The sequence below is a fragment of the Oncorhynchus mykiss genome, chromosome 3 (genome assembly GCF_057628025.1).
Source record: "Oncorhynchus mykiss isolate SJ-2025 chromosome 3, ASM5762802v1, whole genome shotgun sequence".
In the NCBI taxonomy this organism is placed as follows: domain Eukaryota; kingdom Metazoa; phylum Chordata; class Actinopteri; order Salmoniformes; family Salmonidae; genus Oncorhynchus; species Oncorhynchus mykiss.
In genome coordinates this window covers 59,833,594-59,847,723 of record NC_143024.1, presented here as the reverse complement: position 1 = coordinate 59,847,723, position 14,130 = coordinate 59,833,594, and the positions used below count along the sequence as shown (strand labels likewise).

General features: G+C 42.6%; 1 protein-coding gene across 1 annotated transcript in view; it reads left to right on the top strand.

Annotated features, from left to right (window-relative positions):
• kcnh7b (potassium channel, voltage gated eag related subfamily H, member 7b) overlaps positions 1-14,130 on the top strand; it is a 95,671-nt gene that overhangs the window by 50,568 nt on the left and 30,973 nt on the right. The window contains exons 8-10 of the mRNA XM_090229712.1: positions 1,943-2,342; positions 2,471-2,670; positions 7,107-7,359. Coding sequence (XP_090085838.1) covers positions 1,943-2,342; positions 2,471-2,670; positions 7,107-7,359 — 853 coding nt within the window. The remainder of the gene's footprint in view (positions 1-1,942; positions 2,343-2,470; positions 2,671-7,106; positions 7,360-14,130) is intronic.

Below are 14,130 nucleotides of genomic sequence, written 5' to 3'. Positions count from 1 at the left end.
CCCAGTTTGTGGGGCCATTCAAGGTTCTCCGGAGGGTGACATACAAGATACAATTACCCAGTCACTACCGTATCTCACCCTCTTAACATGTCTCCCATCTCAGGCCAGTTGTTCCTGGTCCCCTAGCTGATGCTGTCCCTCACACCTCCTTGACATCGAGGGGGGCCCGGGGTACGCTGTCAGATCCTTACTGGACTCCTGACGTTGTGGGGGTCTGCTCCAGTTTCTGGTGGACTGGGCAAAGTATGGCCCAGAGGAGCGGTGTTGGGTTCCGGTGGAGGACATTCTGAACCCCAACATCATACGTGATTTACCCCTTCTCCAACCGGACCAACCCGCTCCTCGTCCTCGGGGTTGTCCCCCTGGTCGGCGTCGTCCTGCGGCTGGAGCCGCACGTTAGAGGGGAGGGGGTACTGTCACGTCTGCTCCTCCCCTCCGGCGTACGACGTTGCCAGAGTACTAACCACCGGTCCTGGGATTCATCATTACGCGCACCTGTTACTCATTATAATTCACACCTGATTCACATTACCTTCATAATTTCCTCCCCTTTATATGTCACTCTCCCATGTACACTCACCATTTGGTGTTATTCTTGTGTATTGGTGTTCTACCTTATGTTAGTGTCGCGTTCTTGGTTTTATTAAATCGTTGCACCTGCATCTGACCCACCGCCCCATCATTATAATACGTCATGGAATGCTGAGTCAAATGGAACCAAATTTTAAAACCTCTTATTAAGTCGGTTTTGTAGCAAAAACTGTGAATTTGATATTTTTGACTGATGATTGTCTGTTAAATATCTGCAATGTAGTGAAAATGCTGTCATTTCCACTTTAAGGGTGCCAATAATTATGCACCCCACTGTACATTAGAACCACTGTCAGTGTTATCAATTACGGACCCTTTAAAAATAATGAATGGCAGCCAGGGTCATATTAATTGTCAAGTAAACAAATTATCTCCCTAAAGAGAACGATGGTGTAAGTGTAGCCATTGCTGATGAGAGAGCAAGCAGCAACCTCCCTAGGTATCATTCATTGTGTTGCCTTCCTCCCACCCAGACTTCAATAAAGCAGGATTTATCTGCCGGCTGCTTGTATCACAGCTCCGTGTTAATTCGTCCTTGACCAGAGAGTCATTACATTGAAAGTCGCCAAGATTAAGTCTTTGAATTATACTGTTGAGACGAGTGCTGAGAAAGCTCATTACTGTTGAAATAGTGAATTTGACTCTTTTTCCAGCCTTTTTTAAAGCAGAGGTGTAAGCTAACTTTGGTAAAACATCTGTCGGACTGAAGTATATTTTAATGCAGCTGTGTGATATTAATATACTGTAAGTTAGTGCACACTTTGCATATAAATCAAATGCAGTAAATACATTGAGTATACCAAACACTAGGAACACCTTTCTAATATTGAGTGGCACCCCACCTCTACAAGGTGTCGAAAGCGTTCCACAGGGATGCTGGCCCATGTTGACTCCAATGCTTCCCACAGTTGTATAAAGTTGGTTGGATGTCATTGGGTGGTGAACCATTCTTGATACACATGGGAAACGGTTGAGCATGAAAACCCAGCAGCATTGCAGTTCTTGACACAAACCGGTGCGCCTGGCACCTACTACCATACCCTGTTCAAAGGCACATATTTTGTCTTCCCTATCCATGTGTCAATTGTCTCAAGGCTTAAAAAATCCTTCTTTAACCTGTCTCCTCCCCTTCGCCTACACGGATTGAAGTGGATTTAATAAGTGACATCAATAAGGGACCATAGCTTCCACCTGGATGCACCTGGTCAGTCTATGTCATGGAAAGACAAGGTGTTCTTAATGTTTTTTACACTCAGTATTTCTTTAGTAAAAGGTGGAACATATTTCACAGTGTCTGGTCATGTCTCTTGGAGTGCTTGTTAAATATGCACCGTATGTTTTGTCTCTTTAGACTACCACTCTGATTGGCCTGTTAAAGACAGCCCGACTGCTGCGATTGGTGCGTGTGGCCAGGAAACTGGATCGTTACTCTGAGTATGGAGCTGCTGTGCTAATGCTACTCATGTGCATCTTTGCACTTATTGCTCACTGGCTAGCCTGCATATGGTACGCCATTGGCAATGTGGAGAAGCCTTACCTGGAGCACAAGATTGGTTGGCTCGACAATCTGGGTGTCTCCATTGGCAAGAGGTATAACTACAGTGACCCTAGTTCTGGGCCCTCCATCAAGGACAAATATGTCACAGCACTTTACTTCACATTCAGCAGTCTAACCAGCGTGGGCTTTGGGAATGTCTCCCCAAATACCAACTCAGAAAAGATCTTCTCTATCTGTGTCATGCTGATCGGCTGTGAGTCTGAACTATTCATTGTGTAACTTTTGTCCTTAAATTGACGAGATTGGTTGTACAAATCAATGCATATTATGAAAACACCAAATAATTGTACCCCTGCCTTTATATATGTCTGTGTTGTTCAGCCCTCATGTATGCCAGCATCTTCGGTAACGTCTCAGCCATCATCCAGCGGCTGTACTCTGGCACAGCAAGATACCACACCCAGATGCTCCGGGTTCGAGAGTTCATCCGCTTCCATCAGATCCCCAACCCACTAAAGCAGAGACTGGAGGAGTACTTCCAACACTCCTGGACCTACACCAACGGCATCGACATGAACACGGTAAACAGAACAGAACCTCAAATCAGCATACCAACATAGTTAAATCCTCTTTCTTGCCAATGTGATCCTCGTGCAAAATGCTTTAAAAAAAAAACATTTTTATTTTTTATTTCTGCTTTTCGATTGGAATAACATCTACGCTGGTAAGAGCAGGAGGTATATATTCTATATTATTATATTATATACATATAATGTGAAAGTATGCACTGTAACCATTTCCATTTTCGCTTAATTGCTTGACATTTTTCTTTGGCTTTCAAAACATATTATAATATTTGGCTCTCAAAACATCTCATAATAGCCCATCATGTGTCGACAGAAGACAAATCAGCAACACCATAAACCACGACCATTGTCATTGTCATCATCACCACTTTTCTTTTCAGTTTTTGAGTGAAGTGTTTCAGTTTCCATACCATCTCCTGTGTTCTGTGTGCCAACACTGAGCTTCCACATGCATGCCGGATTCTCATTACAAGAGTGCCTTGCGCTGAGGCTAAGGGCATATGTCACAGGTTGGCTTGCATGTGGCTGCATGAGCTTGCTGAAAGGATATAGTAGTGTTTTCTTCTTATAAAATCAAATACAATTTTATTCGTCACCATGCTTCGTAAACAACAGCTGTAGAGGAAGAGTGAAATTCTTACCTTCCCAACAAAGCAGAGTAAGAAAATAGAGAAATAACAGAAAAGTAAAACACATAATAATAAATACATAATAATATCTTGGCGATATACACGGGTACCAGTACCGAGTCGATGTGCAGGGGTACGAGGTAATTGAGGTAGATATGTACATATACTGTAATTAAGTGACAGTAGCAGCAGCATTATGTGATGAGTCAAAAAATGGTGTGCAATAAGGGTCAATGCAGATAGTTAAATAGCTTACCAAATATTTACCCGGACTAACTACACTGCAAGACCAAAAGTATGTGGACACCTGCTCGTCGAACATCTTATTACAAAATCAAATCAAATTCTATTTGTCACGTGCCGAGAACAACAGATGTAGACCTTACATTGAAATGCTTACTTACAACCCTTAACCAACAATGTAGTTTAAAAAAAATAATTATAGAAATATAAGGAGCAACAATAAAATAACAGTAGCCAGGCTATATGAAGGGGGTTCCGGTACAGAGTACAGAGTCAATGTGTTAATATGGAGTTGGTCCCCCCCTTTGCTGCTATAACAGTCTCCCCTCTTCTGGGAAGTCTTTCCACTAGATGTTGGAACATTGCTGCAGGGATTAGAGATCCCTACAGGCTGTCTTATCGTTTTGGGTGATCAAGCCTACCACTGTTGTGTCATCGGCAAACTTGATGATGGTGTAGGAGTCATGCCCGGCCACCAAGCACGTACCCTTGAGGGGCCCTGTGTTGAGGCTCAGCGTGGAAGATGTGTTGTTGCCCACTCTCACCACCTGGGGGCATTCTGTCAGGAAGTCCAGGGTCCAGTTGCAGAGGGAGGCGTTCAGTCCTAGGGTCCTTAGCGTAGGGATGAGCTTGGAGGGATGTACAGGTATTCAGTGAACAACCGTTCTCACAGGTGTCCCTCTTGTCCAGGTGGATAAGGGCAGTGTGGAGGGAAATAGAGTGTTGTGACATTATTAATGTAATGACTGCTATTAATCAAATAATTACCTACTACATTTAATTATTACTACATTAAATGAATCATGTAACAATTAACTCATTAGGAATTTGGGGCACCACGGGAGCAGTTGTTTACAGAGGTACTATCTCCCGACTTAAACTCTAAAGATTATATAAATATCTCTTACATCAATAAGAGTCCATTATTAATTATTACCTCATCAGTCTCATTCTTGGATATCTGCCCAAACCTTAACCTAAGTATTGGATCAGTGATACACAAATTGGCTTAATTATTTATTTACTGACTAACTAAATCATCACACAGAATATGTAAACACACACAGCATAGGTTATTGATTACATACATAATAGAATGAAAACAGGTCCCTAGTGGACTAGCAAAAGCATGACCGTTTGGTTACACAATGGAAAGAGAGGGGTATGTACATATATGTACATACATTTGGAAACAACACTCACCGTAACCAGAATATTTAGCACCCTAACAACCGCTCATTCGGATTAGAAATGCAATATATGTTTACGAGTAGATTATATTTCCCTGTCGAAACCACTCGATCCGTCTATGGGAAGTGGTTTGATGTAAGTCTCTGGTTGTCCACTAGAGGTCGCAATGTCCTTCTTAGTTGTAGGCTTTTTCTGTCTTGGAGTGTTCATTAGAATAGATACCTCAGGTGGTGAGAGGGATCTGTTCTCCCCTCTCATCTTCAGTCAAATATCCTAGACTACTTTACATACACAGATGCCGACTGTGAATGTTTGGTCTAGTCTTTAACTTCTTAAGAGTTAAGTTAAGAGTTTCAGAGGGTCTTACCATTTTCAGCCGTGTAGCCACCGCTCCACGCTGTCTGGTCTTGTAGTTTTAACCATTTCAACGTGTGGGCCATGACCTCACGTTCTCTGGTCTAATATGTACAGCACTTTGAGATATCAGCTGATGTACGAAGGGCTATATAAATACATTTGATTTGATTAGTGAGTCCTTTTAAGCACTCTGGTCTTGGAGGGTGTTCCCTCATGTTGACACGAACTCTGAGCTCACTTGTGCCCAGTCAGTAGCCATGCCCAAGTCTCATTTAGAAGGCTAAAATCACATTGCTATCTTCACAACAGTATTCTCATATTTTTTTTATCATATCATTTTTACAACATTTAGATGTAAACCTGATATGTAAAGTGTGAAAGCTCTTAAAGTTACAATGTTTCTTTTCTAATGTCTTTCTCAGCCTTTTTATGACATCACAAAATAGACATTAATTTTCCATATTCCATCTCTCATCATTCCCAACATTCGGATGTTGAAATATATTGTCCCAGTGTCCTTTGTTTTTTGTTGTAGTTTTGGGCAGCAAACTCTTCATAAGACACAAAGACATTTCAATCACCCAAACTAGAAACCAAAAGGAGTCGGCCTGCTGCATTACAATTTACAATTGACGTGAGGTGTCATAAAGCCACCACATCAACCCCCCCCCCCCCTCTCTGAGGGAGACAGAGCTCTGTAGAGCTGATCCAGTTTTAACCGGATCTTTGGATCCTCACAGGAGAGTCATGACAAGAGATTGTGTCATCTGTGGATCTGTTGGTGCGGTATGCAAATTGGAGTGGGTCCAGGGTGTCTGGTATAATGGTGTTGATGTGAAACATGACCAGCCTTTCAAAGCATTTCATGGCTACAGATGTGAGTTATACGGGGCGATAGTCATTTAGACATGTTACCTTGGCGTTCTTGGGCACAGGGACTTTGGGGGTCTGCTTGAAACATGTAGGTATTACAGACTGGATCAGTGAGAGGTTGAAAATGTCTGTGAAGACACTTGGCAGCAGGTCAGTACATATCCTGGTAATCTGTTTAAAATGTCTTACTTACATTGGCTATGGAGAGTGTGATCATCCAGAATAGCTGGTTCTCTCATACATGGTTCAGTGTTGCTAGCCTCAAAGCGAGCATAGTAAGCATAGGCATTTAGCTCGTCTAGTAGGCTTGCATCAATGGGCAGCTCGCGGCTGGGTTTTCCTTTGTACTCTGTGATAGTTTACAATCCTTGCCACATCCAATGAGCGTCAGAGCCGGTGTAGTAGGATTCGATCTTAGTCCTGTATTGACGTGTTGCCTGTTTGATGGTTTGTCGGAGGGCGTAGCATGATTTCTTATAAGAGTCTGGATTAGTGTCCCGCTCCTTGAAAGCGGCGGCTCTAGCCTTTAGCTAAGTGCAGACGTTGACTGTAATCCATGGCTTCTGGTTGGGATATGTACGTACAGTCACTGTAGAGACGACTTCGTCAATGCACTTATTAATTATGCCAGTGACTGATCTTGTAAACTCCTCAATGCCATCGGATGAATCCTGGAACATATTACAGTCTGGTAGCTTAGCATCCGCTTCATCGGACCACTTCCGTATTGAGCGCGTCATCGGTACTTCCTGTTTCTAAAAACGTACAGTATCTTTCATTGTGAAAAAAGGTCTGAACAGTCTGTGTGAGTGTATACAGTAGTTACATTTGCATCACTTTACATCACTGAAACACTTCATTATCATAGTAATTTCCATGTGGGCCAACAGAGGAATAGTTTAACCTAGGTTCATTCCTATGTATTGTAAAGGTAAGTATATCCTTTTATTGTTTTTGTCACTACAGGTAGCCTACTTTAAATTCCAGGAGATGAAAACACTTTTGAGATACCGTAACCATTTGAGAAGGGTGATCATAACTATGAAAACAAATATATAAAACCCAATTGGTTGACTCAAGAGGTGATCCACGTTGGCTGCATCCTATAATTGTTCAATTTCTCCACACATACTGTAGGTGTTAAAAGGATTCCCTGAGTGTCTTCAGGCAGATATCTGCCTCCACCTCAACCAGGATCTGTTGGAGAGCTGCAAGGCCTTCCATGGAGCTACCAAGGGCTGCCTGAGAGCCCTGGCCATGCGCTTCCAGACCACCCACGCCCCCCCAGGGGACACCCTGGTCCACTCTGGAGACGTCCTCACAGCACTTTACTTCCTGTCTCGGGGCTCCATAGAGATCTTGAAGGATGACATTGTGGTGGCCATTCTGGGTAAATGCAGTTGAACTATAAATAGAAATGGGTGATTTTTTTCCTGGTCAGATCATATGTTTTATTTTTAAATTTAACCAGGTAAGTCAGTTAAGAAAAGTATATTAATTACAATGACAGCCTACCAGGGAACAGTGGGTTAACAGCCTTGTTCAGGGGTAGAACAACATATTTTCACCTTGTCACTTCAGGGATTTGATCCAGCAACCTTTTGGTTACTGGCCCTATGCTCTAACCACTAGGCTACCTGTTGCCATATGGTCAAGTGAAACTCCTACATTATAAAATTATATACTAGTTGTTAATGGAAAACTCCACCCAAAAACAATCCATTTGTATTTGTTTTGCATGTGAGCAATCAACTTTCAAAATACAGAAATACAGACGGTAAGATACATTTAGCATCACATCGGGTATATTGCATTTAGCATCATATGATGCAAAACGCAGAATCCCATGATACAAAATGCATCATACCGGCTGTATTTCTGTATTTTGAATTTTTTTTAAACAATTGCTCACATGCAAAACATTTTGGGACTATATCAACAACAGGACAATGGGGGAAAAAAAAATAGTTTTTGGGTGGAGTTTTCCTTTAAGGCTAAGAGTTTTTCATGACCATGTGATCTGAGCAGTAAAAACTCCAGGCTCTCATACATGCTGATTGGAAAACATGCTAATGCTTATTGGTAGCTTTTTGAGGCATGACAAGACACATTGCTACTTACTGTACTGTCAGGGCAGTATTGAAAGGACCCAACCAAGTGGAGAACTGTGGTTGGTGAGACATTTTTCTAACAATGGTTTAAGGAGCACTTACTCTGGCATGAGCATGAGCATTAATATTACAATTAATTTCTTCTGTGTTTATACAATTAAAGCAGACATTTTTTTTTTTTTTTGCATGTTTGCTGGACGAGTTGATTTAAATGATTGATTCGAATGATTCCGTCCTAGACCATGGTAGGATCTTCGTGCTCGTATGATATTTGCAGATATGTTGCGCTAGATGTCAGCTCAGGCAGGGATACACAGTGCCACCTCCCAAAGGAAAGATGGGCGGTTTTTCAAACACTGATCCACTGCAGCAGACCTCTTGTTCAAATCCAACAACTGACTGGAACAATGTGTTCTGTCTAGGCTACCCAGAATCGTAACATTCTCCTCGTAAGCTTAAACACCTGAATGTATTTTATACCAGTTGTCTTACCTGGTTATGATTTTACTTCTCACATTTAGACAAGAACCGTGACTAGAGAAGTTAGAAAGGCTTCCATTCTTAAGGTCCTGTCTGTTAAGGCATTAGGACTGTTCATCAGACATGATGGAGGCTCTGACATTTCTATTAAGTGCCACTGTGTGAGACTGTTTGGCAACTTCGAAGAGCACAGTGTAATGCTAGTTTAATAGCTACAAAAGTGAAGGAACACAGAACAGAAGCATATAGCTAGGCTTAAAGGGGTAGTTCACACAAATGACAAAATTACATAATGGTTCTCCTTAGTGGCCGGAAAAATCTTATCATGCTCTCAGCAGAGCATTTAAAGATTTGCAGCCATTAAAAGAGCAGCGACAGCCATTTCCCTGTGCTCTTTGATATCGCAAAACAGTCTCACGCGGAACCGCTTCACGGAAATGTCAGAGCCTCCACCCTGTCTGATGAACAGTCCTAACGCCTTAACAGACAGGACCTTGGGAATAGAAGCCTACCCGACTTCAGAAAGAAAACTCTGCATAGAGATATGTTTAACCGTTTGTTCAACAGTGCAAGCTCTACCAATCCCCCTTGCATGAACACATAACCTAACAGGTGGAGGCTGGGTTGCTGATGGGAGCAGAAAGCCAGGCCAGAGTAGCGGTAAGCAGCATGCAGCAGCAGGTTGAGAGAGCAGACCCGTAAAGCTTAAATACCCACCCAATAAGGTAGGAGTGATTAATACTAGCCTCTAATTGGTACCATCTCAGCTGATGGGTCAGCTGAGGCGGGGCACTCGGGTTTCCTTTCTGAACCCGGCTCCGCTTAATTTCAGAAAGAAAACGGCACGTTGAAAAATGTTTAACCATTTGTTCAGCAATGAATAACGCAAGATTTTGCAATATAGGCTCTACTCCTTCAGGGTAACTCACTGCCGGAGCGAAGCATCCATTATAAGATATAGCCTACGGGCAGTGGGTGCGGTAAACTATCCCAATCCCCCAAAACTGCAGAACTTTACGCCAGACGCTTAGGTGTAGCTATGGCAGAAGCGCCGTTGAAAATATTATCATCGAATGACCCCCTAAAGGAATCCTATCACGCAAATTAATCTTAAATAGATTGTTAATCATACAGTGCCTTGCGAAAGTATTCGGCCCCCTTGAACTTTGTGACCTTTTGCCACATTTCAGGCTTCAAACTTAAAGAAATAAAACTGTATTTTTTTGTGAAGAATCAACAACAAGTGGGACACAATCATGAAGTGGAACGACATTTATTGGATATTTCAAACTTTTTTAACAAATCAAAAACTGAAAAATTGGGCGTGCAAAATTATTCAGCCCCCTTAAGTTAATACTTTGTAGCGCCACCTTTTGCTGCGATTACAGCTGTAAGTCGCTTGGGGTATGTCTCTATCAGTTTTGCACATCGAGAGACTGACATTTTTTCCCATTCCTCCTTGCAAAACAGCTCGAGCTCAGTGAGGTTGGAAGGAGAGCATTTGTGAACAGCAGTTTTCAGTTCTTTCCACAGATTCTCGATTGGATTCAGGTCTGGACTTTGACTTGGCCATTCAAACACCTGGATATGTCTATTTTTGAACCATTCCATTGTAGATTTTGCTTTATGTTTTGGATCATTGTCTTGTTGGAAGACCAATCTCCGTCCCAGTCTCAGGTCTTTTGCAGACTCCATCAGGTTTTCTTCCAGAATGGTCCTGTATTTGGCTCCATCCATCTTCCCATCAATTTGAACCATCTTCCCTGTCTCTGCTGAAGAAAAGCAGGCCCAAACCATGATGCTGCCACCACCATGTTTGACAGTGGGGATGGTGTGTTCAGCTGTGTTGCTTTTACGCCAAACATAACGTTTTGCATTGTTGCCAAAAAGTTCAATTTTGGTTTCATCTGACCAGAGCACCTTCTTCCACATGTTTGGTGTGTCTCCCAGGTGGCTTGTGGCAAACTTTAATCAACACTTTTTATGGATATCTTTAAGAAATGGCTTTCTTCTTGCCACTCTTCCATAAAGGCCAGATTTGTGCAATATACGACTGATTGTTGTCCTATGGACAGAGTCTCCCACCTCAGCTGTAGATCTCTGCAGTTCATCCAGAGTGATCATGGGCCTCTTGGCTGCATCTCTGATCAGTCTTCTCCTTGTATGAGCTGAAAGTTTAGAGGGACGGCCAGGTCTTGGTAGATTTGCAGTGGTCTGATACTCCTTCCATTTCAATATTATCGCTTGCACAGTGCTCCTTGGGATGTTTTAAAGCTTGGGAAGTCTTTTTGTATCCAAATCCGGCTTTAAACTTCTTCACAACAGTATCTCGGACCTGCCTGGTGTGTTCCTTGTTCTTCATGATGCTCTCTGTGCTTTTAACGGACCTCTGAGACTATCACAGTGCAGGTGCATTTATACGGAGACTTGATTACACACAGGTGGATTGTATTTATCATCATTAGTTATTTAGGTCAACATTGGATCATTCAGAGATCCTCACTGAACTTCTGGAGAGAGTTTGCTGCACTGAAAGTAAAGGGGCTGAATAATTTTGCACGCCCAATTTTTCAGTTTTTGATTTGTTAAAAAAGTTTGAAATATCCAATAAATGTCGTTCCACTTCATGATTGTGTCCCACTTGTTGTTGATTCTTCACAAAAAAATACAGTTTTATATCTTTATGTTTGAAGCCTGAAATGTGGCAAAAGGTCGCAAAGTTCAAGAGGGCCGAATACTTTCGCAAGGCACTGTACGTGCATACTGAGCCACGTATAACTCTGATGTATCTCTTGTGACGTATCGCCGGGTACCCTCGCTTGAGGCAAGATGAGCGTCAATCTTGGCACATGTGACCATCTGCCTACCCTGCCACTCAGCAGTTTGAACCCAGCCGCCCTAAAGAAGCACCGACAGGTGCCAACACTGAACTATATGAGTAGCCTAATCTATGGCCGACGTGAAATATCTACTACAATACATCCTAAGTATTAAGCACCCAGCCAAACCACCTGTGCTTAACTTTTGGCATCCAAAATCTCCCTGGCGTTGTAATCTAATATAGCATTCATAGGAAGCACAGGACCACGTGCTTTGGTCGTCAGTGTGGACGCAGGGACAGAGAGAAGTCATGGAAGCAGCACCGATGCTAAATTAAAATGTTCTGCATATCAGGAGATAGCCCGCAGCGTTTGCAGAGGAGACAGAGCCGTGATGTAAACCAGTATCTCGCATCGGTGATGAATAATTGATCGCCCAGCGTGGCCAGTGGTCGCTACTGCGGGTAGCGTAACATGGAATAAAGGACAGAAACCAGTGTTAGTTTGAGCAGTGACTAATGGCATGCCTTTACCCTTTCTATTCGTTTGGGAATGTGAGTGTCCATAATTAAATCGGAAAATCGTGGGTTAATGCAATGATTAAAGAAAAATTTGTGCAAAGTGTATTCCCCAACCGTAAAACAATCCTGTAGAAATCCATAAGACGACTGCCTCTAATAATATCATTGTATGAACCAGAACACCCTTCCCTTAATGTGAATCCATTGAGGGTAACCTTTCGCATTGCCTGAAGATGGCTCTTTTGAAGCCCAGGAGGCAGAGAGAGCTCTCATCTTGGTGTATGAGGATATTCTACTTATGCACGGGCTGACAATCATGATCATATAGCAATACTGCATCAACTCAGGTAGGTTTCGCAATCTCAGAATACATCAATTTTAACGTCGTAGTAGCAGAGGATCAGAGTGATCAATTGAGAAACAGTAGCAGCGCCGATTCAGAATTGGGCGCCAATAGCTCAGACCAAGCCCTCAGCTCTGACGAAGGAACCAGAGCCGTGATGAGTTCCAGTATCTTGTCACTGATTACCAGCATCAATGTTGAACAGAGGTTTGCCAGGTGCTGCCCAAGCTCAGCATGCAGGCAGCATAACATGAAAGAGAGGACAAAGTGATCTTAGTTCTGGTGATGATGACAATGTTCCAAATTTGACAGTCCATAATGCAAACAGATCTTACGAAATCAATTAAAGGGAAGGAACACTTTGTTCATTCAGACCTCTGGGAAAGTGTAACGTAAACCCAACACTTGCCTTAACGTGAACTCAAACTTGTGCTACTGAGAAAGAGGAGAGATACTGTATTCTGATATACGTTTGTTGCTTTTCCTTAGGCCATGGAGAGTAGGCAGACAGATGGATTCTTGAGCAGCCGGCACGCTGAAGGGTCCTGACACCCAAATTGAACAGAATCCCTGCTATTGGAGCATAAGGCACATTTGCCGTACTGAAATTGGAATAGAAAAGGCATATGTGTTTATATAACAGAAGACATTGTACAGAGAGAAGACCATACAGTAGACTGCTGCAGAGAGCCACAGCTCAGCCATGGCATACCATCACATGGCATAAAACATACAGTATAATTAACAAACCCCGAAAACCGCAGCTAATGTTAGCTAAGTATCCACTTTGTCTAAATAGCCTAATGTCCTACTGAAATTGCTCAGCAGTAGCTTATGCATCTGCAGCATGCACAGTGAGAGTGACCTGATAATGAAAACCTAGACCTAAAAATAGTCTACTTGAACTAAAGGCTAATGTCTAATGTCTAACCTGATAATGAAAGAAATAGACCCAATATAGTTCATTCGGAAAGTATTCAGACCCCTTCACTTTTTCCAAATTTTGTTACATTAGAGCCTTATTCTAAAAATGATTAAATTGTTTTTTTCCCCCTAATCAATATTCACACAATACCCCATAATGACAAAGCAAAAATAGTTTTTAAAATAAAAATTAACAATAAATCACATTTACATAAGTATTTAGACCCTTTACTCTGTACTTTGTTAAAGCACCTTTGGCAGTGATTACAATCTCAAGTCTTCTTGAGTATGATGATACAAGCTTGGCACACCTGTATTTGGGGGGGTCTCCCATTCTTCTCTGCAGATCCACTCAAGCTCTGTCAGGTTGGATGGGGAGCGTTGCTGCACAGCTATTTTCAGGTCTCTCCAGAGATGTTAGATCAGGTTCAAGTACAGGCTCTGACTGGGCCACTCAAGGACATTCAGAGACTTGGCCTGAAGGCACTCATGCATTGCCTTTACTGTGTGCTTAGGGTCGTTGTCCTGTTGGAAGGTGAACCTTCGCCCCATTCTGAGGTCCTGAGCACTCTGGAGCAGGTTTTCATCAAGGATCTCTCTGTACTTTGTTCCGTTCATCTTTGCCTCGATCCTGGCTAGTCTCCCAGTCCCTGCCACTGAAAAACATCCCCACAGTGTGATGCTGCCACCACCATGCTTCACCGTAGTGATGGTATTGGCCAGGTGATGATCGGTTCTTGGTTTCCTCCAGACATGACACTTGGCATTCAGGCCAAAGAGTTCAATCTTGGTTTCATCAGACCAAAGAATCTTGTTTCTCATGGTATGCCTTTTGGCAAACTCCAAACGGGCTGTCATTTGCCTTTTACTGAGGAGTGGCTTCCGTCTGGCCCCTCTACCATAAAGGACTGATTGGTGGAGTGCTGCAGAGATGGTTGTCCTACTGGAAGGTTCTCCCATCTC